General features: G+C 47.8%; 1 protein-coding gene across 1 annotated transcript in view; it reads right to left on the reverse strand.

The window, feature by feature from the left end:
• Nucleotides 1-23,587, reverse strand: part of ASTN2 (astrotactin 2) — a 754,139-nt gene that overhangs the window by 239,021 nt on the left and 491,531 nt on the right. The window contains exons 13-14 of the mRNA XM_032595525.1: nt 5,550-5,674; nt 972-1,076 (exon numbers count right to left, since the gene is read on the reverse strand). Coding sequence (XP_032451416.1) covers nt 972-1,076; nt 5,550-5,674 — 230 coding nt within the window. The remainder of the gene's footprint in view (nt 1-971; nt 1,077-5,549; nt 5,675-23,587) is intronic.

Raw genomic sequence — 23,587 nt, forward strand, 5'->3', positions numbered from 1 at the left:
AACTTTCATTCACTCTGAATTTTCCAGTTTTCCTTTTTTTTTTTTTAATTCCTTTATCAAACAAGAGTGCCAACAATGTGTTGATTCTCTGTTAGTTACAGAGAATACAATAGAGGATACCGGAAAGAACAGGGCCTACACCCTACCCACAGTTCTTGGGTCAGGGGAGAAGACAGACAAGACTCAGATATGCATCTAGCACTTGTTAGTGCTTTAATACAGGTGCTCACAGGGAATATCCGGAGTTACTCTGAGGGGAATGGAGAACACAGGAGGGGTCTTGCAGCACTGCACGATGTGTTCCCTGGGCCAGGAGATCCAGACAGAGGGAACAGCATGTGCAAAGGCACAGAGGCATGAAAGAACATGGCCCATTTTGAGAACTATAAATTGTGCCTCATCAACTGAAACACAGGGTTTGTGCAGGTAGAGCATGGGCAGTATATGTGCCCGTGTGTTGCAGGGGTATGTGTTATTGCTGTCTAGGAGTTGGACAGGAAAGGAAATCATCCAGGAGAGACCAGAGGAACCAGTGCCTCAGAAGAATTTATAATCCACAGGCCTGACATACACAGAACATAATTGTGACTTAGATTGTCATTTACCCCATCTCCCACTCACCCTTCCCCATACTGCTATGATACCCCTTCCTCCAGGAAGCCGCTCGGACTCCTCAGAGCAGACAGCTCCCTCCTCTGGGGCACTGCTGCCCCACTGTTGCATTGAACCGACTGAAACATAAGGGTCTCACTGTCTGTCTGCTTGTCTGCCCCCCCTCCCTGTGGGCTCCTTCATGGCAGGGAGGGCATGGCCTCATTCCCTCAGCATCCCCAGTGCCAGCCCAGGGCCTGGCACCCCCTAAGCCGTTGGGCACATGTGCTGAATTGCACCAAGCCGCCTGCCCCCTAAGCCCTTGGGCACATGTGCTGAATTGCACCAAGCCCCCTGGCTGCCTGAGAGGTGGTCCTCACCTGCCGAGAGGGTGATGGTGCTGAGCTTCACGCGGTACAGGTTGCTTCGGACCCGCCACTGCTGCACCATAGGGTAACCCATGGCCTCGTCATACCTGATGTCTCCTGGGGGACAGAATAAGAAGGGGAGGTCAGCACTTAGAGAACACTCACCAAAACCCCCAGCCTGCAGCCCTGCTGTGTAATGGCCCCTTCTAAATAGGCAGATGCTTGCCTTGACGTGCGGGCTCTCACTGGGGCCAACAGCTTTATCTGGATCTGCCTCCAGGCCTCTTCCTGGCCTCTGATCTCAACCCCAATCCTGCTTTTTCTCTGCCCAACAGCTTATAAGCAAGCAAAAGCAGATTTATGATTCCACGTAATCCTGCTGGCACCTTGCCATGGGAAATTAGACATCTCAGTGCCTCGGTTTCCCCACTGATACTATGGCTACCTATGCCGACCTTACTTCACAGATGCCTCGGGAGACTCAAATAAGATAACAGAAGTGGAGTCCTGTGGGAACCTGTCAATGCTGTACGCGCAGGCACAGGGTCAGTGACCACAGCCCGTCCTCTGCGTATCACCTATGGCTGCTTTCACAGGATGACAGCTGTTCTCAGCAGGTGCCACAGAGCTTCCTGTAGAGCCTAGCACATTCACTATCTGGCTCTTTCTGTTGGCTGACCCCTGTTTGGACCACTGTTTTCTAACATGGAAACATGGGGTGAACATCGGTATCACATAAGACACACATGCACATACATAAAGGCTCACATTTCAAGTAAGACCGAACTAAATGAAATTAAGCAAGATTTTAAAAACTCTGGGTAATTTCTGGGGCACTTGGGCGGCTCAGTCGGTGAAGAGACCGACTTTGGCTCAGGTCATGACCTCAAGGTTGGTGAGTTAGAGCCCCACATCGGGCTCTGTGCTGACAGCTCGGAGCCTGGAGCCTGCTTTGGATTCTGTGCCTCCCTCTATCTCTGCCCCTCCCCCACTCACACTCTGTCTGTCTCTAAAAACTAAGCATTAAAAAAAATTTTTTTTTAATCTGTGATAATTTCTTGGCACCTTGACTAGATTAACATGCATTCTAGAGCTCTAGGAAGGTAGCAGTGTGGGTACTGTACTACTTAAGGTAGCATTTTGCAAACTTTTTTGACCAAGGAATCCCATTTTCGTAGAGGGTTCACTGGAACTCATGTTCCATAGAATGCATTTTGGAAAACACAGGTATAGACAAAGAATAAACAAAGACAAAACCAGCACAGTGTTAGCAAATGGTTAACTCTAGGTGGTGGGTGTATAAAAGATTCTTGTATTCTGATTTATATCTATTTGCATTTTCTAAACTTTCTGCTCTTAGCACTGAAAACTCTCTTTTTTTTTAATCAGGAAAAAAATACATGGAAAAGAAATGCTAGTCACATCAGCAGTTAATATTATTGTTGTTATGTATCCTCTGCAAATGGCAGGCACATTTTCTGTCCTTTTCTCTTGTCCCCTGGTGAGGAGGCACTTAAAGAGATATCTGATACCAAGATTAAAATGAGAATCTCATTGGAACCAATGATTTCTTCCTGGACATTACTGCAGTATTAAAGTTGTCCATTACTGTCAACTTTTTTTTTTTTTTCCTCCTTAGCCTTTTCAGGAATAACATAATTTTTTTTCCGAAGCTTTCATTTTAAAGTAAAATATTCATGATCTCCAAATATATGTCTACTGGAGCGGGGTTGTTTTGTGATAAATATGTCCTCTCTGTTTATCTGCTCTGCCTGTCCTTCCTCTGGAGAGGCTGCGAAGAGAAGGAGAATGGGTGGGGGTGGGGGATGAAGGAGAGGCTGTGTTTTGAGTCAGGCAGGAGCAAACAGGCTGCACAGGAAGACTAGGCACCTGCATCCGGGTAGCCTCTGCCCCATCTGTTTGCGCCCGTCCTGATTCAGAACAGGCTTGGAGTGGGGACTGGCGACGGGGGCCCATCTTCAAGAGAGGGAGGCAAAGCAACTGAATGCAGGCTGTGGACACAGTTCATTCACTGGATGACATGGCGTCCAAAGGGAAAACAAATGCTACATCTTTTGATTATCATGAAACTTATAAAGCCATCATTTTTGCCTCTCCCCACATTGTTGGACCTCCCCATAGTCGTTATTATCGCTCTGCCCTTCACTTCCCTCCATCTCTGGTCCTTCCTGGAGTCCAGCCTGGAATATAAGCTCCTCTAGTGGAGTGTTAGCTTCTTGAGGTCAAGGAGATGTTTTTTTTTTTTTTAATGTTTATTTATTTATTTTGAGAGAGAGAGAGAGAGAGAGAGAGAGAGAGAGAGAATCCCAAGCAGACTCTGCGCTGTCAGCACAGAGCCTGATGCAGGGCTCCAACTCCCAAACCTGGAGATCATGACCTGAGTGGAAACAAGAGTCAGGTGCATAACCGACTAAGCCACCCAGGTACCCCAAGGCCATGGTCTTTATTATCTGCACTCCTGCAGAGCCAAGAACAGATTCTGGACCATAACAGGCTCTCTACAAACACTTATTTACTGGCTCACTTGCTCACTTGCATCCTATACCCAATCATAAGGGTATGGCTCATCCTTGGTCCTTACTCATCCTTGACCTCCATTTTATCTGACTCTATCCTAGATCCCCACCAAAAGATGGGCTTTTTCCTGGTAAGTTTTTTTTTTGTTGTTGTTAACTCTAGAAATATAACAGTTCCCTTATTAGGATGCCTCCAGAGATCCTCATGTCAAAACAAACAATCCTAATAATTTGTACCACTAATACAGAAGCACAATGCACCGAGCATTTTACACCTACAATCTCCAGTACTCACCACGGTGCTGAAGAATAGTTCTTACACCCCATATCTCAGAAGAAGAAACTGAGGCTCAGAGAGGGAAACGCCCAAGGACACACAGGTCAATGCCTGTGCTTTTCCATTAAAGAACAGCCCCTCCCCACAGACCATGGTGATGTCTGCTTTAAGGGGTGGTGAACTCCCTGTGACTGAGAGTATCCAAGAGGGATCATTACTCAGTGGAGATATTACAGATCTGATCTCTTCATTGGTAAGGAGGACTAGACGAGATGCCCCTGACAGTCTCGGTCAGCTCTGAAATCCTATGATCTTATGAAAATCTAAAATTAAGGAAGGCACAGCAGTTTTTAGACAGATTTTACAAAGCATTTTTAGATATATGATTTCATCTGATCTACATCTGGGCTCTTTTTGAAGTAGGACAGGTCAGGAAGGTGATGTAGGATAGTGGATATGGCATCAGCTTTGGAGTCAACACCCACTGGGCTTAAATCCTGACTCGACTGTGGACTAGTCATGTGGCCTTGGACCAGTTAAATGATTTCTCTAATCAGAAAGAAATCCTGTGCCTTGAAAGGGGACAATGACCCTTGCAGTGTTACAGAGATGAAGACGTGCACAGTGTATGGCCCCTGGAGACCTGAAGCACACATGACTTGGGTCCTCTGCTCCGTCCATGCCACTTTATTGGAAAGGCTGTGGAGGTTCCAAGGGCTTGCACGTGGTAGAGGGGGCTAGGAACCAAAGTTGGCCACACTGCGTGGTCTTCCTTGGGGGACAGTTTCCTTCTCAGTGAGAGGGTGCAATCACCTGTGAGGATGACCATTCTCTGCAGGCAGTGGTTGAGATCCCCAACCACTGTATCACAAAAGCAGAACCAGGGTCTGTACATATTAGGAAAGTCCCTCCAAAAAAGGTAGGAGAGGACCTGGGAGAAGATGAGGGGGAGCAGAAGGGCATCCTGGGTGGAACAGAAGATACAGAGTCCCAGGAGAGCCTGCAGAAGAGGGGGAGAAGGAGAGGGAGGGGTGGGGGTTGGGGAGCTGCAGAGCAGAGTGAATACGGCAGAAGACCCAGGGCGGTGGAACCTGGTTCTCATCCTGGTAGGCGTGCTCTGTGACCTTGGGCTGATCCCATCACCTCTCTGAGTCTAGATTCTTCATCTGTATAATGGGGAAAATAATACCCACCCCACAGGATGGCTCAGCACCCATATTCAAAATCAAGTTGTGTAACAAATGCTTTCAAGTGAGGGAGACTCCTGGTAGAGAGGGCCAGTGATGTTACTTTAGCACGATTTAAAAATAAACCTAGTGAAATAAGCTAGACGCAGAAAGACAAATACTGCACAATCTCGCTTTTATGTAGAATCTGAAAAAGCCGAACTCATAAAAGCAGAGAGTAGAATGGTTGAGGGTTAGGGGGAAATGGAGAGACACTGGTCAAAGGTACAAAGGTTCAGTTATGTGGGATGAATAAATTCTGTGGATCGAAGGCACAGCACGGTGCCTAGAGTTAGCATACTTGAAATTTGCTAAGAGAGTACGTCTTGGCCCAGATCAGAGGCTGGAGTCTCAGGGAATCCCCCTAGCTCTGCGCAGACCATAGCAGAAGCCTCCCCTCCCCTCCCCCCCCCCCAAATGGCAGATCCCTTTTGCACTCTGTCTCTCATGAAGGAGGAGGCCCGTCTTGGACGTGCTGAGGACTGACAGGCACCAGGACAGCAGGTGTGCGGTCAGAGTGGAGGGGAGGGGTGTGGCATGTGCGGCTTACCAGTGAGCAGCTGGAGGTCCGGGAGGGGCTCAGAGAGGACCCCCCGGCACTGCTCCTCCACCGGCAGTGGGATCACCAACAGCCCATCAGCCAGCTGAGGGAAGTCCTTGATGAAGTTGTTCTCCCTGTGGAGAGGAACAGAAAGACCGCCAGAATGAGAACGTGGAGGCTGCTGGGGGCTGTAGGGTAGGAGGGCCGGGCTCTTGTAGTCAGATCAGAGAGACTCTCAAGTGGGTGGCTGTCCTTGCCCTTCGCCTCTGGTTCTGAGTTCCGGCTCAGAGCACGCGGTGCTAATCACAGGCTCTAGACTCCTGCAGGCTAGGGCTCGAGTCCTGGTCCGCCATCCACTAGATGCACAATCCTGAGGAAGCTACTGTTCCACCCAGAACCTTAGTTTCCTTGCTATGAAGTGAGATCTCAGGGTTGTTGTAAACACTTAATGGGATAAAGCTGCCAATTGCTTAAGACACCGTCTGAAGCTCTACAAACTGTGTTATTTGGCTGCTAAACATCTCCTTGCATAAGCAATGACAGTGGTGAGCTAGAATGTGAGGGAACTGGGGACAGCCTGGAGTGCTTGGAGGAACAGGGGCAGGGCTGAGCTGGAAAAAGGAAGGCTGCAAAGAATGGGTGTGAGTGTGCTCAAGTGGAAGTGTCCTAAGGCATCTTTTGGATCACACGCCTCCTTTTACAGATGGGGAAACTGAGGCCTAGAGAAGGGGAGCGACTTGCTCCCAGACCCATCCCTCCCCACTCTCCCCACCCAATTCCAGGCTCATGCTCTTTCTCCTGCCCTGGTTTCATCAGATGCCTCTATTCCTTCCCTGCAGGGCCATTGCAGGGAACAGAAGACAGACCTTGGGGGACTGAACCCTGAACAGAGGTAGTCTTTTGGGCAGGCGGGGTACTAACAGTGCATCCCATGCGGGAGCCTTCAATCTTTCATGCAACAGACCTGCCTAACACTAGAACAGCCTGCCAAGCCAGGTGGTGAGCTTCCTGTTCTTGAGAGTGTGCAAGCAGGGAATCTGACAGCCACTTGGCACGGATGGTATTAAAATCTGACATTTGAGGTCCCTCCATATTCAGAAAAGCTCAGAATCTGAGACACTAATCACAATCTGGAGAGGAGAAGGAGGAGGAGGGAGAGGAGAAGAAGAAAAGGAGGAGGGTGTTTATCACTTCACTGTGCCCCCTGGAAAGGGCAACTTTGAAATGAAAATCAGGAAGAGGAAAACAAAGATAGGGATGCCAAGGCAATGCCTTTGAAGCCTCTATCTCTTGAGCAGTTCAAAAGCAGCTGTACAAACGTGGGGGCGGGGCTGGGTCACTTCCTGTCTGTACTCCCTGTCCCCGCTGCGCACCTCACCCTCGGCACCTGTGAAGCGCCCCCAACGATTCATTCATGTAGGGAACCCCTCCCCTGTATCTTGACCCCTGAGGAGTCCAGGGTAAGAGACGTTAGCCCCATTTTCAACATACTCAGCATTGCCAGTATCTTCGTCATCATCATCTCTCACAGTGTGTCCAATCCTCAGAATTTGCTAGGGTCTGGCTAAGTGCTTTGCATACATTTTATCACTTAACGTTCACAGCAACCCCACAAGACAGTTACGATTACATTCTTTTCCCAGATGATCAAAACACGGGGCGCAGAGTGAAGAGGTGGTGGGTGCTGGGGTTTGAACCCAGGTCTGTTGATTGCACACTTGGGAAAGTTGGCAGCTGGGCCTGGGTGTGTCTGCTGAGCACGTGTGTGCATGACAATGAGTTTCTAGGTCCACGCTGGTGCACTGAGGCATGCTATTTTGTGTGCCTGTGTGGGCGTACCCCTGTCTGTCTCGGGAGCTATACTTGTTTAAGTCTATGCGTGTGCCGTGATCGTGGCTTCCACCTAGGTGTTTGTGGTTGGCGTATGATCCGTTTGAAAGCCTGGGTGTGTGGAACAGCCATGCAAATAGAAAAAGAGGGACTTCTGGGGCGATGGGAGTGCCCCTAAAGGGGCACGTTAACACTCGCCAGGGTCTGAGGGCCTAAGTTTCCTTCTGTGTCCCTTGTGAGGTGGCCTGTGGTGATACAGATCTCCCCACAAAGATACGGCAGGGTGGAGGGTGTCTGCATGCCCAGGTCAGCTGAGCTCACACTCTGGGTGGAGCCCTGAGCTGGGCCGAGAGATTCAGAGAGATCGGATTCTCCCCCACTTTTCTAGATCTTCCCAGCCTAGTGGGGGAGACGACAAATGAGCCATGTGGTGCAGCCACTGGGGCCCAGTGATCAGGAATTCTGGGTGGGCTCGATGCTTCTGAGACCCATCTCCACGGGACCCAAGCACCTGTTTCGAGCGTAGGTATGGGCATGAGTGAGAAGATGCCAGTGGCTCTGGAGACTGGGCTCCAGTTCTGCCCACACCACACCACACCTCACTGCTTAACCTGGAGCAAACCGCTCAAACTTCAGATTTCCCATCTGTAAAGTGAGGGTCAGAAAAGCTGTTCGATCTGCCTTAATGAGAAACAGCAATAGACAATAAGAATAACCTTTTATTGAGCACCTACCACGCACCAGGCACGGTTCCAGGTACATTTATCTTCTCCCAACCCTATGAGGTCGGTGCTGTTAGGACCCTCACTTCAGAGGCTGAACAGATGAAGCACAACACAGTTGGAGGTCCCAGGTGGTCTGGCCCCAAGGCTCCCAGTCCTCACTACTGCTCAGGTGCAGGGAACTGTCAAAGCCAGCAGAGCAGTAGCGCCCCTGGGTACACTGAGCCCAGACAGGCCACGGCCAAGAGAAGGAGCGTGCTGCTCGTTACGACTTGACCGAACCAGCTGCTCTGGTCTCCACGTGACCTCACCCATCTTCACTGCATCGCCATGAGCTGGGTGCTCACTCAGCCAATGCAGAAGTAGAGGCTTTGAGGCATGAAGTACCTTCCAGAACTTACACAGAGTGCACTGGAGAAGAGGGATCTGAAAGCAAGCTTATGTTTTCTCACTTTACCATCCAGGGTCTCCATCTTCTCTGGCACTGCTTTTAGAGACAGAGACACAGACACCCTCTTCACTCCACATCCCTCTGCCTTCTGTGTAAGCCAGGCTTCACTCGGTGGGTAGATCTGACCCCACAGGGACAATGAAAGGCAGCCTCGGGATGGTGGGGTGGAGGTGGGGGGGGGGGCTCATATGCTCTGTGTTCCTAGAGGAAGGTTTTCTCCCGAAGCTTTGGGGAAGCAGGGAGGATGTTGAGGAAGCGCGTGAGGAAGAAGGGGAAGATGCAGGGGTGGGAGGTTGAAGGCCAGTGTGAAGGCTGGGAGGGAGGGAGGCAGGGGCGAAGCGGGGGATGGTAAGACCAAGGTCTGTCCCTCAGAAAGGGGCCCCTTTGCCGCTACTGCCTGGGGATGGCCACAGTCCTGCGTGGCCGTTGCCAGCAGAGGGCGCCCAGGGCTTTCACATCTCCTGGGCTCTCTCGGGAGGTACAAAAACTCAGATGGGAAGAGCAGGCGCCAGGAAGTTCCCCTGGGCCCAGAACCACAGACAGAACCCAGACGGCTGCTTCAGAATCCACCCACCTGCAAAAGGGACGCGGGAGGCCGGCGGGGTGCTGGTTAAATTCAATTGCCAGAAAGTGAATTCTGATTTTCATAGCTTGTGTGTACGTGTGTGTGTAGAAAAACAAAAACAAAAACAAAAACAAAAACAAAAACAAAAACAAAATTGCAAGGCAACTGATCCCAAAGATAGGAAGATGGGAAGGAGAATGAGTAATATTTATCGATCATATTTGTTGATCATCAGCTATGCCCTAAATAGTGTGTGTGCATGTGTGTGTGTGTTTGTGTGTGTGTGTGTGTGTGTGTGTGTGTGTGTGTGTGTGTGATTTTAACCGCATGAGACCTCTAGGAGACAAGTAGTATTACCCCCGTCTTGTAAATAAAGAAATGGGCCCTCAGGGAGGTTAAGGAACCTGTCCAACATGTCCACAGTTAGGAAGCTGGCAGGGGCCAAGACCACTTGTAGCCAACGGGGAGGTTCCCAGCTTAGTGCTTTGCACTTGGTAAACACCTGCCCAATGGATCAACCCAAAGCCCATGCTCTTGATCCCTGGTATAACCTGAGACCAGTCAGTTCTGCCCTTTTACCGCCAGAGTGGATGCTCTCTCGTGCCCACGGGTGCGTCTGTATGTGTACGTGAGTGGATGTCATGTTTCAAACTGGGACAGGGTCACAGTTTCTTTAGACAAGTATCTCCCCCAAAATATCCATGAATCAATCTCAGCTGATATTATATGAAAATACTTAATTAACTTTTTTTTAAGCTTTTTTAAAATTTATTTTGAGAGAGAGTGCTGAAGGGGCAAAGAAAGAGGGGGAGAGAGAGAATTTCAACCAGGCTCCTCACGGACAGTGCGGGACTCAAACTCGCCAACCGTGAGATCATGACCTGAGCGGAATCAAGAGTTGGTTGCTTAACTGACTAAGCTACCCAGGCACCCCTGGAAATGATTAATCAACTTTTAAAAATAGTAGATCCCGGGCTCTGGGCACTCAGGAGGGCCCTGGAGGTACGAGATCTCACTTGTTCCACATTTATTAGGGTCTTTCAAGTTGCAGGGACTGCTCTGCACTGCTCTGCACACCGGGGCCCAGCAGGAAACAGGGAGGTGCCTCCATTCACAAGGATCAGAGAGAATGCAAGGCATGTAGGAAGGTCTGAAAGGTCTTTGAAATCTAGCCTCTGCCTACCTCCTGCCTTATGTTTTGACCCCTGTCCCCTGGTCTGCTGTTCTCCACCTGCACTGACCGCCCTTAAGTTCCTCTTACAGGGCATACTCACCTCCTACAAAGGGCCCACTGGGGGTTTGCCCCCTCTCTGGAAAGGTCCCTGCCCCGTGCGCCTGGCTATCACCTGCTTATCATTCGGACTACACATTACTGCCAGGACAGTTCTCCTGTTATACTATCCCATAGTATCTTTCCTTCCATGAAGAGCTTCCCAACTCCTACCTGTAGATGTGCTCCCGGGGACCTTCCTTGAGACCTACCCTGCCTGTTAAACTGTGAGCTCCATGGGGGCCAAGACTACCCCTCTGCTACTACTGCCTCCCCAGTGCAAACCGCATACAAGGTGTGTACTCACTGAACACTGGATCAAAGGGATCTTGGGAATCTAAGTCTAAAACTCCAGCCTGTCCCCACGGAGCTTCAAACCCTACTTTCTTCCTCTTCCTAACTGCATGGCACCCTGGTTCCTCTGGAGCTCAGATAGGAGCCAGGGGCTCCAGCCCCACCCAGCTGCTGGGGACCAGATGGGAAACGGTGGTCTGTCTAAGCAGGGGTTGGTCAGACCTCCCACACTGGATGAACACATGTGTACGTGTGTGTATTCCCACTGGGGTGGGGATGCAGCAGGCGGGGTGGGCTGAAGGATGTCAACAGGAGGCAAGAGGCCAAGTTAAAAACCCACCTCCTCTTCCATGTAATCATCTCGATTTTCCCCAGATGCAATAAAACCTTCCTATCACTTTTTCCTCATGCATCGATCCCAGAAGTGGCCTTGGGGTCTGGTGGTGGAAAAGGCAAGGGCTCAGAAGTCCTGCAGACATGGATCCAAATGCTGGCTGTGTGACCTTGGGGGGAGTCACTTCCATTTTATGAGTCTTAGTGACCTCACCTGTAAAATGGAAGTAAGAGGTCTGACTTCCAGGGGCTGAGAGGAAGATTCACTTGTAAAGTGATCTTTAGTGATGATCCCATTTCCGGAACCCCACACTAGGTTCTGAATCTCTTCAAGAGCCTCAGAGCACCTGAGACAGTGACTACTCCTAGTAGAAGCCCCGTAAGCATCTGTTCAGTTGTGTGCAGAGGTGAGAGGCAGGCCTCTTCACCCACCATGCCACCTGCAAAGGACCTCTGACTCAAAGCTACAGAGTATTTCCGTGGAGTGTGCACCTTGTCTAGCTTCCCTCCCATCAGCCATGCTGACAAGAACAGCAAGCAGGGGAGGCTGGGCTCCTCCGCCACCCTCCCCAGCCTACCTGAGGTCTTCCCTCCCTCCTGCCCCAATTTAAGAATATGTGTGAGTGTTTTGGATACATTAATACACAGCCACCAGCATGCAAGAGCCGATCACCCCTCAGTTCTGGGGAAATTAGCATTTAAATTGAGGCATTTCAGGGAAGTAAATCATCCCAGAGCCAGCCAGCACTGTCTGCAGCTCTTCCTCAGTGGAGGGAAGGCGAGGAGCCGTGGCCTGCAAGCTGTTGAGTCTGCAGGGAGTGGCTCTCTCCACCATTTCTGGCTCTCCCCAGGCTGCCCAAGGCCTCCTAAAAGGGTGGCAGTCAACACCCAGCACCACTGAGGACATCTCACCTGGTTTAAACCATGCCGTATCCCTCACCTACGCCTAAACTGAGGCTTTCTGTCAAATGAGAGTGGTGTTTTGGCTGAGATGTGGTTTCCTGTGTGATCAACGAGCTGGGACATGTGCTCTCATCTTGGCTCTGTCACTGTCTAACTGGGGGGTCTGGGGAAGCCACTCCTCGCCTCTGGGTGGGTGAGCAGCTGGTAAAAATACTTGGGCTTCTGTGAAGTGTAGATTAAGAGGTATTAGGCTTGATTCTACAGGCACTCTGTATGTTCTGGAGTCACAGGGACCAGTGTTGAAAATGATGCTGACATCTGTCCATACCCAGCCTCCAACTCTGCTCTTCTTGGGGAGCAGTTAGAAACTTTGTTCTGTGATCTACTTCTTAACTATGGGTCTTTGTTTACATTCTCTGCTCAGGTGCTGCACTGAGTCATTCTTACATTCAACCTTTCATTCATTCATTCATTCATTCATTCAAATATTCAATGAATTTTCATTATTACATACCAGGCGTTGGAAATACAATGACAAAACAGACATTCTCTGTCCTTAAGCTCCCACATCCTAGGAGGAGACACATGTGTAAAATGCTTCTAGATAAGTGTGCAAGGTGAATAATGGTTTTGAAGAGGTTCAAGTGAAGTATTTTTCATTCCCCACAAATCATATTTGTCTATGGCACCCCGCCCGCTCAATCAAAAGCATTCATCCCTTAGGTAGAAGGGCAGATATCATCTAGACAAGAAAGGGGGTCATTGTCCAGCTTTGCATCTCAAAGATGACTTTGTAGTGTCTTGAGCTAGACAAGAGTTTCCAAAGCCAGCCTGTGCTAAAAGTGAAGGTCCCCTTATATATCAAAGCCAGGCCTGACCGACTCAAATCATAGTGTCTTATTTTAATATATAGATGGTGCAGGCTATGACCTCAGGGGAGTTCCCACTAGACAGGAAAAGGAAGGAGAAAACCCTTCTTTCTGCCATCAGTGCTGTGCTGGATTGCTGAGAAGAGAAGGCTAGGGGGGCCAGGAGCTCATACCCAAGGGTAGACAACCTCTTTCTGGTCTTTTGGAAGGCAGCACCGCCTCCCCATCTACCCCTGCCTCGAAGGCAGTGTCTACAAATGTTGAAGATACTAACAAGTGTTTGGGAAAAGTCCCAGGGCAGGTGAGCAGGGACACTGGGGCTTGCTGCTTCAGATCAGGGATTAGTCTGGGGAGCTGGGGAGCCCCTCTATCCAACGAGCCATGGAAGCTCCCATGAGAGGGCAGCAGGAGGTGAGCAAGAGACTGGAAGTCAGCCTCTGATTCCTGCACCTACAGGGCAGACATAATAAAGCTGACAAGACTTCCTGTCCTAACCCCCTGCTTGCATGGAGGCAGGGATGGGGAAGGGGACCTGAGATTAGAACAAAGGGGCTTCAGAGTGTGGGGACCTCATGACTCTGGACTGTGGCAGTGTATTCTGACAACATATCCTTCCTCAAAAGACTACCCAAGACCATCCACATCCTAACGGATGCCAGTGCAAGGGCACAGAGCCACGCTCAAGTAAGAAATCCAAATAGTGACTCCAAGCAAGGATCTAGTACACCATGCATCCTGAGGCCTCGTGGAGGTGGGGGAGACTGCTTGGTGACGAAAAGGCAGGGTTGGCTGGGGAGGAGTTCAACTTTGAACAGACTAAGTACTTCCTCTAAAGAGGATGTTCTGTATCCTTCATTGGTAACCTGAGATACTTTTTTTTTTGCTGTAAGTGAAATGGAAACTTGAGGAAAAGATTATTTCAGCTGTAGAAAATTAAGACTACACTGTTTTGCATAACTGACTTGTAGTGGGAAAAATGTTTAAATCTTCTATTGTTTAAAGAGACAGTTATAGGTTAGAGTTATAAAGTTTAAGATTCACAGCAGGGAGGTTCAGAGAACAAGGGGGTAGAGAGGAGGGGCACTTAACACAGAGTGGGCAAGGTGGGAAGGCTGCCTGGAGGAGGCGAGCCTTGACGGATTGGGAGGGGTCATCCAGGGAAAGAGCAAAGAATGAAAATGGGGTCCGGGCAGAAAGAATAGCATGTGCAGAAGTCTGAAGTGGTGTGTGTGTGTGTGTGTGTGTGTGTGTGTGTGTCTCAGAGAGAGAGAGAGAGAGAGAGAGAGAGAGAGAGAGAGAGAGAAGAGGTAAACACTCACATGGCACATTCTGGAAATTGAAAGAAGCCAAGATTCAAGATGTAAAAGCATTGACTAAAATGCAAAGACGGGCTGGAGAGGGGCACATAAACAGACCAGCTCTTACCAGTCTTCCAAGTGATGCTAAGAAACGCGGGCTTTATTTTATGTTTTATAATTTTTTACTGTTTACTGATTTTTGAGAGAGAGTGAGTGAGCGAGCAGGGGAGGGGCAGAGAGAGAGGGAGACACAGAATCAGAAGTAGACTCGAGGTTCCACTCTCTGAGCTGAGAGTCAGCACTGAACCCGATGTGGGACTCAAACTCACAAACCGTGAGATCATGACCTGAGCGGAAGTCAGATGCTTAATTAACCACCTGAGCCACCCAGGCACCCCAGGAATGCAGGCTTTATTCTGAGGGCAAGACGACCCACTGCAGGGGTTTCAGCAGGAGAGAAATACTTTCTGACCGGAGCTTTAGAAAGATAGCCTGGACACATGCTAGAGGGTGAGCTGAAAAAGGAACAAGGATGGAGGGAAGGAGTGTGTTAGTATGTTATGGGGTTTTGCAGCACCCCAGACAAGCACGGTGGAGGCGCCCTACGACAGGACACGGAGAAGACGCACTGCTTTGAAAGACACACAGCAAGTAGGACCTGCTGTTCCCTGTCACCAGCTGCACGCGGTGGGAGCAGAACGAGTCATGAGACGTGTCAGCAGTGCTGACTCCAGAACCCACGTCCACTTCTAGCTAAGCACCAGAGGCCCCAGACACCCCTGATTTTACCTGCTGTGGCCGGAGAGCAGACCAATGCCCATTGGGAAGTTCTTGCCTCCTTCCTGCCCCTACCAGCTGGCAGCCCATCCTCCATGAGATTCATCCTGTGAGATTCACAGGAAGACTGCCAGATCTCAGTAAAACCCCCAGCGTTTCGTGCGAGCCCAGCCACCTCCAGAGGGAGGCTCCCAGGATTGCCGTCTCTTCCTTGGCAGGATGCAGTTCATGACCCCCACCCTACGGGCTGTTTCACGGGTCATGGGCGCAAAGTTGCTTCCCTGGCTCTGCTGGGGCCCATGCGCGTGGGCCCATTCTTATCTCAGCTGATGCTTGGCACATTGATGAGAGAGGAGACAAAGGCAGGGCAGAGGAAGTGACTCATTTACTGGTTCCTGGGTTGGCAAGACCAGAACAGGCTACCCATCCACATTTTTGATTTCCAGCCCCAGAGCTGTTTCCTCTTGCATGTTCTGGAGGGTTCCTAAGAAAGGCCATGTTACCTGCCCTACCCCCTCGGACCTGTGGGCTCCTTGAAAGCAGGGGCTGCATTTGATTCTTCTTTGCAACGTCCCCTGAGCCCTCTTGGGAGCCTCCAGACAGACTTCATAGTGTTCTCTTCTCTAGAAGGCATCCCTGAGCCCCTTCATTGGAAGGGACATACTGCTTCCACAGCACTTGATTTTGACTCTGACCACAGCCTCTGGCAAGTATATGGTCGTTCTCTGCATGCCAGTTTCCCTTTCAAGGCTCTCTACTTCTCAGTTGCAGGGATCTGGGAATCTGGGGATCTGGGATCTGACAATCGTCTGGGCAACTGCCCTCTGAGCCTTCCTCACCTACACACCCTGCTTCCAGGGTGTGTACAGACACAACACAGGACGGCTGTGTGCTTGGGTTCAGGCCACCACCCCTCTCCCAGGGTCTGCTGTAACAGCCTGTTAATAATGCACTCTGCATTCAGCCTGGTCCCTCCAATTTGCCAACCATCCTGTGGCCGGAATGATTTTGTAAAATGACGGTTCTAACTCAGATGTATCACGGGCCCCGTGTCTTCGTGTATTAGTGTTCTGTTGCTGCCATAACCAACTGCCACCAATATAGTGGCTTAAACCAACATACACTTATTATATTTTTTTGTAGGTCAGATATCTGACATGGGTTTGTGGGCTTCAGGCAAGGTGTTGGCACGGCTGTATGCTTTCTGGAAGCTCCAGAGTAGGAACCGCTCCCTTGCCATTCCAGCTTTTTGAGACTGCCCGCATTCCTTGGTCCCGGGCCCTCTTCCACCACCATCAAAGCTAGCCAAGGCAAGGCAAGTCCTTCTGGAATCACATCCCTCTGGCCTCCTCTGTTACCTCCCACTCCCCTTTTAAGGAACCTTAGGATTACATCAGACCCACCTGGATAATCTAGGCAATAATCTCTTTATCTCCAGATCAGCGGCTTGATTTCCACCTGCACCCTAATCACCCTTTGCCATGGAAGGTAATTTATTCACAGGGTCTAGGGATTAAAATATGTACATCTGGAAGGCATTATTCTGCCTACTACGCTCCATTTCCACCCCCGGCAGGAGAGCTTTGCTGATGCCTCCCTTTCACTTGGGGGTTTGATGCCCCTTCTCTGGTTTCCACAGCACCTATCCTTCCCCTATCTTAGCACTTTCACACTGGACTATCGATCTTGGTCACTCACTGTCTCCCTTGCTGGACAAAGGGCACTTTATGGCAAGGACCACGTCTTTCTTACTCGCTGCCTACATCCAGCCTTGACACAGTGGCTGAAACACATTCTAGGGGCTCAATAAGTGATTATTCAGTGAATGAATGAATGAATGAATGGTCCTAGCTGAATGGAAATGTGGGAGAGACCACCCATCCAGCTGTGTTACTCCAATCTCCCCCTACCCTTTCATCCCTACATATCTAGTATCAGAATGACAAACATCATTTTTAAGCTAATATCTACTGATTCCTTGCAGTGTGCTAGCAATTATTCTAAGGGATCTGCACACATCTTGTTTCACACAGCAACCCTGGGAGGGAAGTACTCTTATTCTATTTGTTTGTTTGTTTTAAATAAAGGAACAGAAGAGTAAAGAGATTGATTAAAGTACAAGGGACTAGCAAGCTGGACGTGGAACAATTCAACTCCATGTTCTTAGAAACTATGCAAAAATAGGCTAGTAATGTTTAATCTTGCCCCAAAATGAAATGCTGAAACGTGCAAGCTGACTCACTGAAAATACCAGTGTTGGCTGAATGTGCCAGATGGATGCCCACATTGATAACAGTAACTGCTCTTTATTGAATGCATGTCATGTGCTAGGTCCTCGGCAAGACTTGTTTCTAACTTTTTTTTTTTTTGCCATAGACTGAATGTTGGTGTCCCGCCCCTTCAAATCCATATGTTGAAACCTAACCCCCAAAGTGAAGGTATTAGGAAGTGGGGCCTTTGGGAAGTAATCAGTTCATGAGGGTGGGCCCTTCATGAAAGGGGTTAGTGTCCTTGTAAGACAGACCCCAGAGAGCTCCTTGTCCCCTCCACCAAGTGAGGAAAGGTACCATCTAAGCACCAGGAAACAGTTCCTCAGCACACATGAATCTGCCACTGCCTTGATCTTGGACTTCCCAGCCTGCACAACTTAGAGAAATAAAACTTTTTGTTGGTTCCACCATGAAGTCGATGGTATTTTGTTAGAGCAGCCCCAACACTAAGCCCCAACAGCCCCAACACTAAGACACTTCTAACATCTTGCAAAGTCATTTTTTTTTTTAATTTTTTTTTCAACGTTTATTTATTTTTGGGACAGAGAGAGACAGAGCATGAACGGGGGAGGGGCAGAGAGAGAGGGAGACACAGAATCGGAAACAGGCTCCAGGCTCTGAGCCATCAGCCCAGAGCCCGACGCGGGGCTCGAACTCACGGACCACGAGATCGTGACCTGGCTGAAGTCGGACGCTTAACCGACTGCGCCACCCAGGCGCCCCGCAAAGTCATTATTATTATCTTGATGCTGGAGGTAAGGAGACTGGGTCTCAGTGAGGTGGGGTCACGTTCCCAGGCTCACCCTCCACTCTGCCACGCCCCTCTCCAACCATGTTCACACGGTCTTTCTCCTGCCTTGCCCTCATGCATACGAAGGTGTGCATGAACACACACACACACACACACACACACACACACACACACACACAATGTGAAGCCTGGCTTACACACTGCACATGCCTTCCCTCTCTAAATGCAAAACCATTTCTACCAGAGGCACCAAACTCACTTAAGCATTCCAGGCATGGCCGCTTCTAACTCCTGCCCTGGTAATTGCAATCCCTGAAATTGAAAGAAATCGCAGGCTAGAGAAACATTATCTTCTCTTCAGCCCCTGTGCCCTCCCCTTCCTCAGCACCAGGACTCCTCGTGGTGTCCTAACCCCAGGAGCAGGCCGGATTGCTGTCACTGGGGCCTCTGCAGCTGTTTCCAGAACATCCCCCTCCATTTCTCAAGGGAAGGAATCCAAGACCCTGCTACCCTGACATCCAATTTCAGAGCTGGGGTGGCGAAAGTTCGACATCACTAGGCCCGATCTCTGCATTTTTTTCTGACCCAGCACTGTCGTTATCTCTGCTTTTCAGATGCTATAATGAGATCTGAAGAGGAGAATTAGCCTCACCAAAACCTCCAGACAGAGACGTGGACCTAAACACAAATCTGCAGGGCCTGAGTGAACAAGCCCCTGGTCCTAGGTGGTGGCTGAGCCTGTGAGAGAGGGGTACGGCTCAGCCTAGATCCCCCTCTGCAGCCACAGCCCAAACTGCACGCTGAGATTTACCCCCCTCCATCCCGAAAGGGTCTATTGCTTATGTTATCACAGTCAAAGGCAGAAGCCACTATCCCTGTGCTGTTAAAAAACATTTCAATTGCAATTAGGATTTCATATTCCAGTGTTCAGGGCACTCTCTGCTCTCAGGGCACCATGATCCCCACACACCTCCACTCATGTCTGTCTCAAGGGTGTAGCTTAACAGCAGGCACAAAATACGTGTACTCAAGCACTTGCTGAGTGAGTCCAAGTGTTGGGACTACTGACTCTCCCTGAATCCTGGTGTGTGTGCTCACCATTCCTCAAGCACCCCCAGTCCTCTCCTGGACAGGGACCCAGTCCTGTGAAGCTGTTCCACCAACTTGCTTTAAACAAGTCACTTCTCAGCTCCGGGGGTGTCTTAAGCCCTGGGGTCATTTCTTTGACAAATACAGGCGTCCTCAAACGGCTCTGGCACAGAGGGCTAAGAAGAAGTTCCCGAGAGGAGGAGCCGTGTTCCCACGGGCACTCTGTATCTTCCTTCCCACCTCGGGAGCAGTCTCTACAGCCAGACCACCTGAATTTACAGCATGCTTCCAATTCCCATCCCCTACATGGCTCTGGTTAGACAGAACGTTGAACCTTTCCTGGGCCTCTGTTTGCTCATCAGGAAAATGGGAATAATAATCATCCTTAGCCTTACATACTTGTCATAAAGATTAAAAGAGTCCATAATGTGAACCACAGAAGAAGGACTGAAAATAGCAGGCTCTCGATAAATAGTAGCTATCGCCACTGCGGAGCACAGTTTTATTTAACATTCTCGAAAAGCCTGTCTTGATTAGGAATAAGAGAGATGCAAATTTTAGAGCTGGGATGGACCTCAAATTCTTTTCTTTTCCTCTTTCCAGGCAGCAGACACAGCTTGTCCAAGTCACATGATAGGACTATAATGAGAACCCAGGACAGGTGGCTACTAATTTGGAGTTCCTTTTTTTTCTATCATGGGATTCTTTTTTTTTTTTTTTTTTTTTTTTTTTTTCTGGCTGGTGGATTTGATTTTTCCCTAACCTCATACCCTATCCCTGACATCTGGAAGACATTTTTTTTTAATGTTTGTTTATTTTAAGAGAGAGAAAGAGACAGAGCATGAACGGGGGAGGGGCAGAGAGAGAGGGAGCCACAGAGTCCGAAGCAGGTTCCAGGCTCTGAGCTGTCAGCACAGAGCTCGATGCAGGGGTCGAACTCACAGACCATGAGATCATGACTCAAGCCGAAGTTGGACACTTATCCGACTGAGCCACCCAGACGTCCCCTCTAGGAGAGTTATTAATGCTAAAGGCAGTATTCCCAGCACCATATGTTGAACACATCTCTTCCTATCACATTATGCACTGAAATTGTTGTGGGTATGTCTTTCCCCCCACATTGGGAGCAGAGACCTACTATGTCTTCTACTTCTCCAGTTCCCAACAAAGAGTTAGGTACATAGAAGATTCTCAAAAATGTTTGTGAAATTGAATCTCCAGGAGGTTGGATTCCAAATTAAATTAAAAACACATTTCAAAACTCCTAACTTAGGAGTGCCTGGTTGGTTCAGTCAGTTAAGCTTCCAACTTTAGCTCAGGTCATGATCTCACGAGTTTGAGCTCTGAGTCTGGCTCTGTACTGACAATGCAAAGCCTGCTTGGGATTCTCTCTCTCCCTCTCTCACCCTGCCCCCCAAATAAATAAATAAACTTTAATAAAGAAAACTACCTAACTTAAAGCAACAAATAGGAAAAATCAAAGCCACATTTTAACTAACCTCACAGCATCAATACATTTGTAACTTTATCTGTAGTATTTAGAAAGAGAACCCTTTTCTTCTTTTGCTTTTTTTTTTTTTTTTGGTTGTTGTTGTTTTTCATTTCCTTTTCTTTTCTTTTCTTCCCCTCCTCTCTCCTCCTTTCTTCCTTTCTTTCTTTACTCCTTTCCCTTCCTTCCTTCCTTCCCCTCCCTCCCCTGCCCTTCTCTCCTTCCTTCCTTCCTTCCTTCCTTCCTTCCTTCCTTCCTTCCTTCCTTCCTTCCTTCCTTCCTTCCTTCTTTCCTTGTTAACACTTAAAACCAAGCCATGAGGTGCCTTTTAGCATCAGAACATGTGGTCTAGATACAGCTGGTTCTGGTGTGAATTTCTGGCAGGGGTCATATCTCTGAAAGTTTCTTTCTTCTTCACTTTTGCCTTTCTCCTTCTCCCTGGGGCACCTTGGAAGTCTTTCCATATAGCCACCTCTAATGAGCTCTGCAGAATGAGAAACCTGCTGCAATAGAAGAAAATCTAATAGCAATTGCTTTCTTGTTTGCTCCCTCTTCTCTTTCTCTCTCTTTTTTTATTAGTCATTAGCAATGGAGAAAGAAAACACCCAAAGGCAGTAGAAAGGCAGCAATATTTGCACATGCTTTCTGCAACAGTGAGCTGATGAGGAGCCCTGATCATCTCTCATATCCCTTCTTTTTTAATTCTCGCAGATCTGATATCAGTTGCAGTCAAATCCAGACCCCAGCTAGTGTGGAATTAGCTATTTTGCATCATAACCAAAGTGAAGTGTGGGTACTGTTGTAGGACAACTGGAAATGGCTTTAAGTGCTCCTTAAAAACCAATGGATGTCAAGACTTAAAAAGGGCCTAGGAAAACCAAAAGATCTAATTAACGAACACAATTTTTGGTTTTCAAGATCTGACACCAAAATGTAATTCAATTTAGTTTTCAAGAGCCTAGGTCTAGCTCATACCCTTGTTAGTTAGTGATCATGGTTGTCACATGGCCATGCTCAGCCTCAAATTTGTCTATAATACTCCCACCCCGCACATTGAGAATGGGTCTTCAACTCCACCTCTTACTGCATGTGTGATCCTGAACAAGTTATTTAATTTCAGGAGCCTCAGTTACCTCATTTGTAAAATGAGGATCCAAATACTACCTACTTTTATAGACTCAATTACGAGAAGAAAAAAAGGGGGTGAGGGATAAAAACAGCCTTGCATATATGTAACTGTATGGAAGTTTCCATTTATTTTCTAGAAAGAAGGGGCAGGTCTAAGTCTTGCCTCTGCCTTTCTGGATAAACGTGCCTCTGTCATTGGATAGATTTCAGGTTCCTCATTTGCATTAGGGACTAAATCACGGTACTGGTGATTCTAAGCTATTGTGGAACTAAATGAGATGACAAATACAGCATGACACCTGTCACATCATACTATGCATTCCATAATGTTCATTACTGTTATTATTACTATTAATAATAAGAATGTGAAGTGGGTTTTTAAAAAAATAATATATAGTGGGAAACCCCCGAAGAATCAAAAGTAACAGCAACAACAAAAAAAATTCCTGAAACTAGTAAGTGACTATGGCAAAATGACAGGATACAAGGTTAATATATGAAAGTCAAATTCTTTCCTATATGACAGCAATGAACAATGGAATTTGAAATTAAACACAAAATACCATTTAGAGCGGCATCCAAAAAAAAATGAAATCCTTAGGTCTAAATCTAACAAAATACACACAAGATCTATAAATGAGGAAAACTTCAAAACTGATGAAAGTAATAAAAAAAATCTAAAGAAATGGAAAGACATTCCACGTTCATTCTCATGTTGTTAAAATGTCAGTTCGTGCCAAGTTGATCTATAGATTCAACGCAATCCCAATCAAAATCCCACTAAGTTATTTTGTAGAGATCGACAAGCTAATTCTAAAGTTTATGTGGAAAGGCCAAAGACCCAAAACAGCCAACACAAACTGAAGGAGAGAAAACCAAGTCAGATAACTGGTATTACCTAGCTTTAGGCTTATTATAAAGCTACAGTAACCAAGGCAGTATGGTATTGGTGAAATAATAGACAAATAAGTTAGGAAACAGAACGGAGAGCCCAGAAATAGACCCACACAAATCTAGTCAACTAATCTTTGTTAAAAGAGCAGAAGCAATTCAACAGAGAAAGGATTGTCTTTTTTAAAATATGGTGCTGGAAAAATAGACATCCACATGCCGGAAAAAAGAAATCTAGACACAGGTCCTACACCTTTCACAAAAAAAATTAACCCCACACGAATCGTAGACCTAAATGCAAAGCCTGAAACTGTAAAACCTCTAGAAGACAACATAAGAGAAGATCTTGGTGATCTTGGGTTTGTTGATGCATTTTCACATACAACGCCAAAAGCACAATCCATTAAAGAAAAAAAAAAAAGATATGCTGGGCTTTATTAAAATTAAAAACTTCTGCTCTGTGAAAGACACTGTTAAGAAAATGAGAAGACAAGGCACAGATTGGGAGAAAATATTTGCAAAACACATATCTGATGAAAGACTTGCATCCGAATTATACAGAGAACACTTAAAATTCCACAATAAGAAAACAAACAACCAGATTTAAAAAGGGGCAAAAGAGCTGAGCAGACGTAGCACCAAAGAAGATATACAGATAGCAAAGAAGCATATGAATGCACGCACAACACATGTCATTCCGTAATTGCAAATTAAACAACAATGAGATACCACCACATAACTATTGGAACGATAACATCTAAAGCACTAACAACACCAAATGCTGGTGAGGATGTGGACCAGAAGGAAGAGTTCAGTGCGACTGGGAATGCAAAATGGTACAGCCACTTTGTCAGGTAATCTGGCAGTTTCTGGCAAAGCCAAGCATATCCTTACCACACAGTTCAGCAATTGGGCTCCTTGATACTTAACCCAAGTGAATGAAAAACATGTCTGTGCAAAACCCTGCCCGTGAACAGTCATAGTGACTTTACTCTTGCTTACCAAAACTTGGACGCAACCACGTTATCCTTCAGTAAGTGATCCGATAAAGGATTTGCGGTGCATCCATGAACGTGATAGTTTGTACCAACAACAATAAATGAGCTATCAAGCCACA

The sequence above is a fragment of the Lynx canadensis genome, chromosome D4 (assembly GCF_007474595.2).
Source record: "Lynx canadensis isolate LIC74 chromosome D4, mLynCan4.pri.v2, whole genome shotgun sequence".
Taxonomy (NCBI): domain Eukaryota; kingdom Metazoa; phylum Chordata; class Mammalia; order Carnivora; family Felidae; genus Lynx; species Lynx canadensis.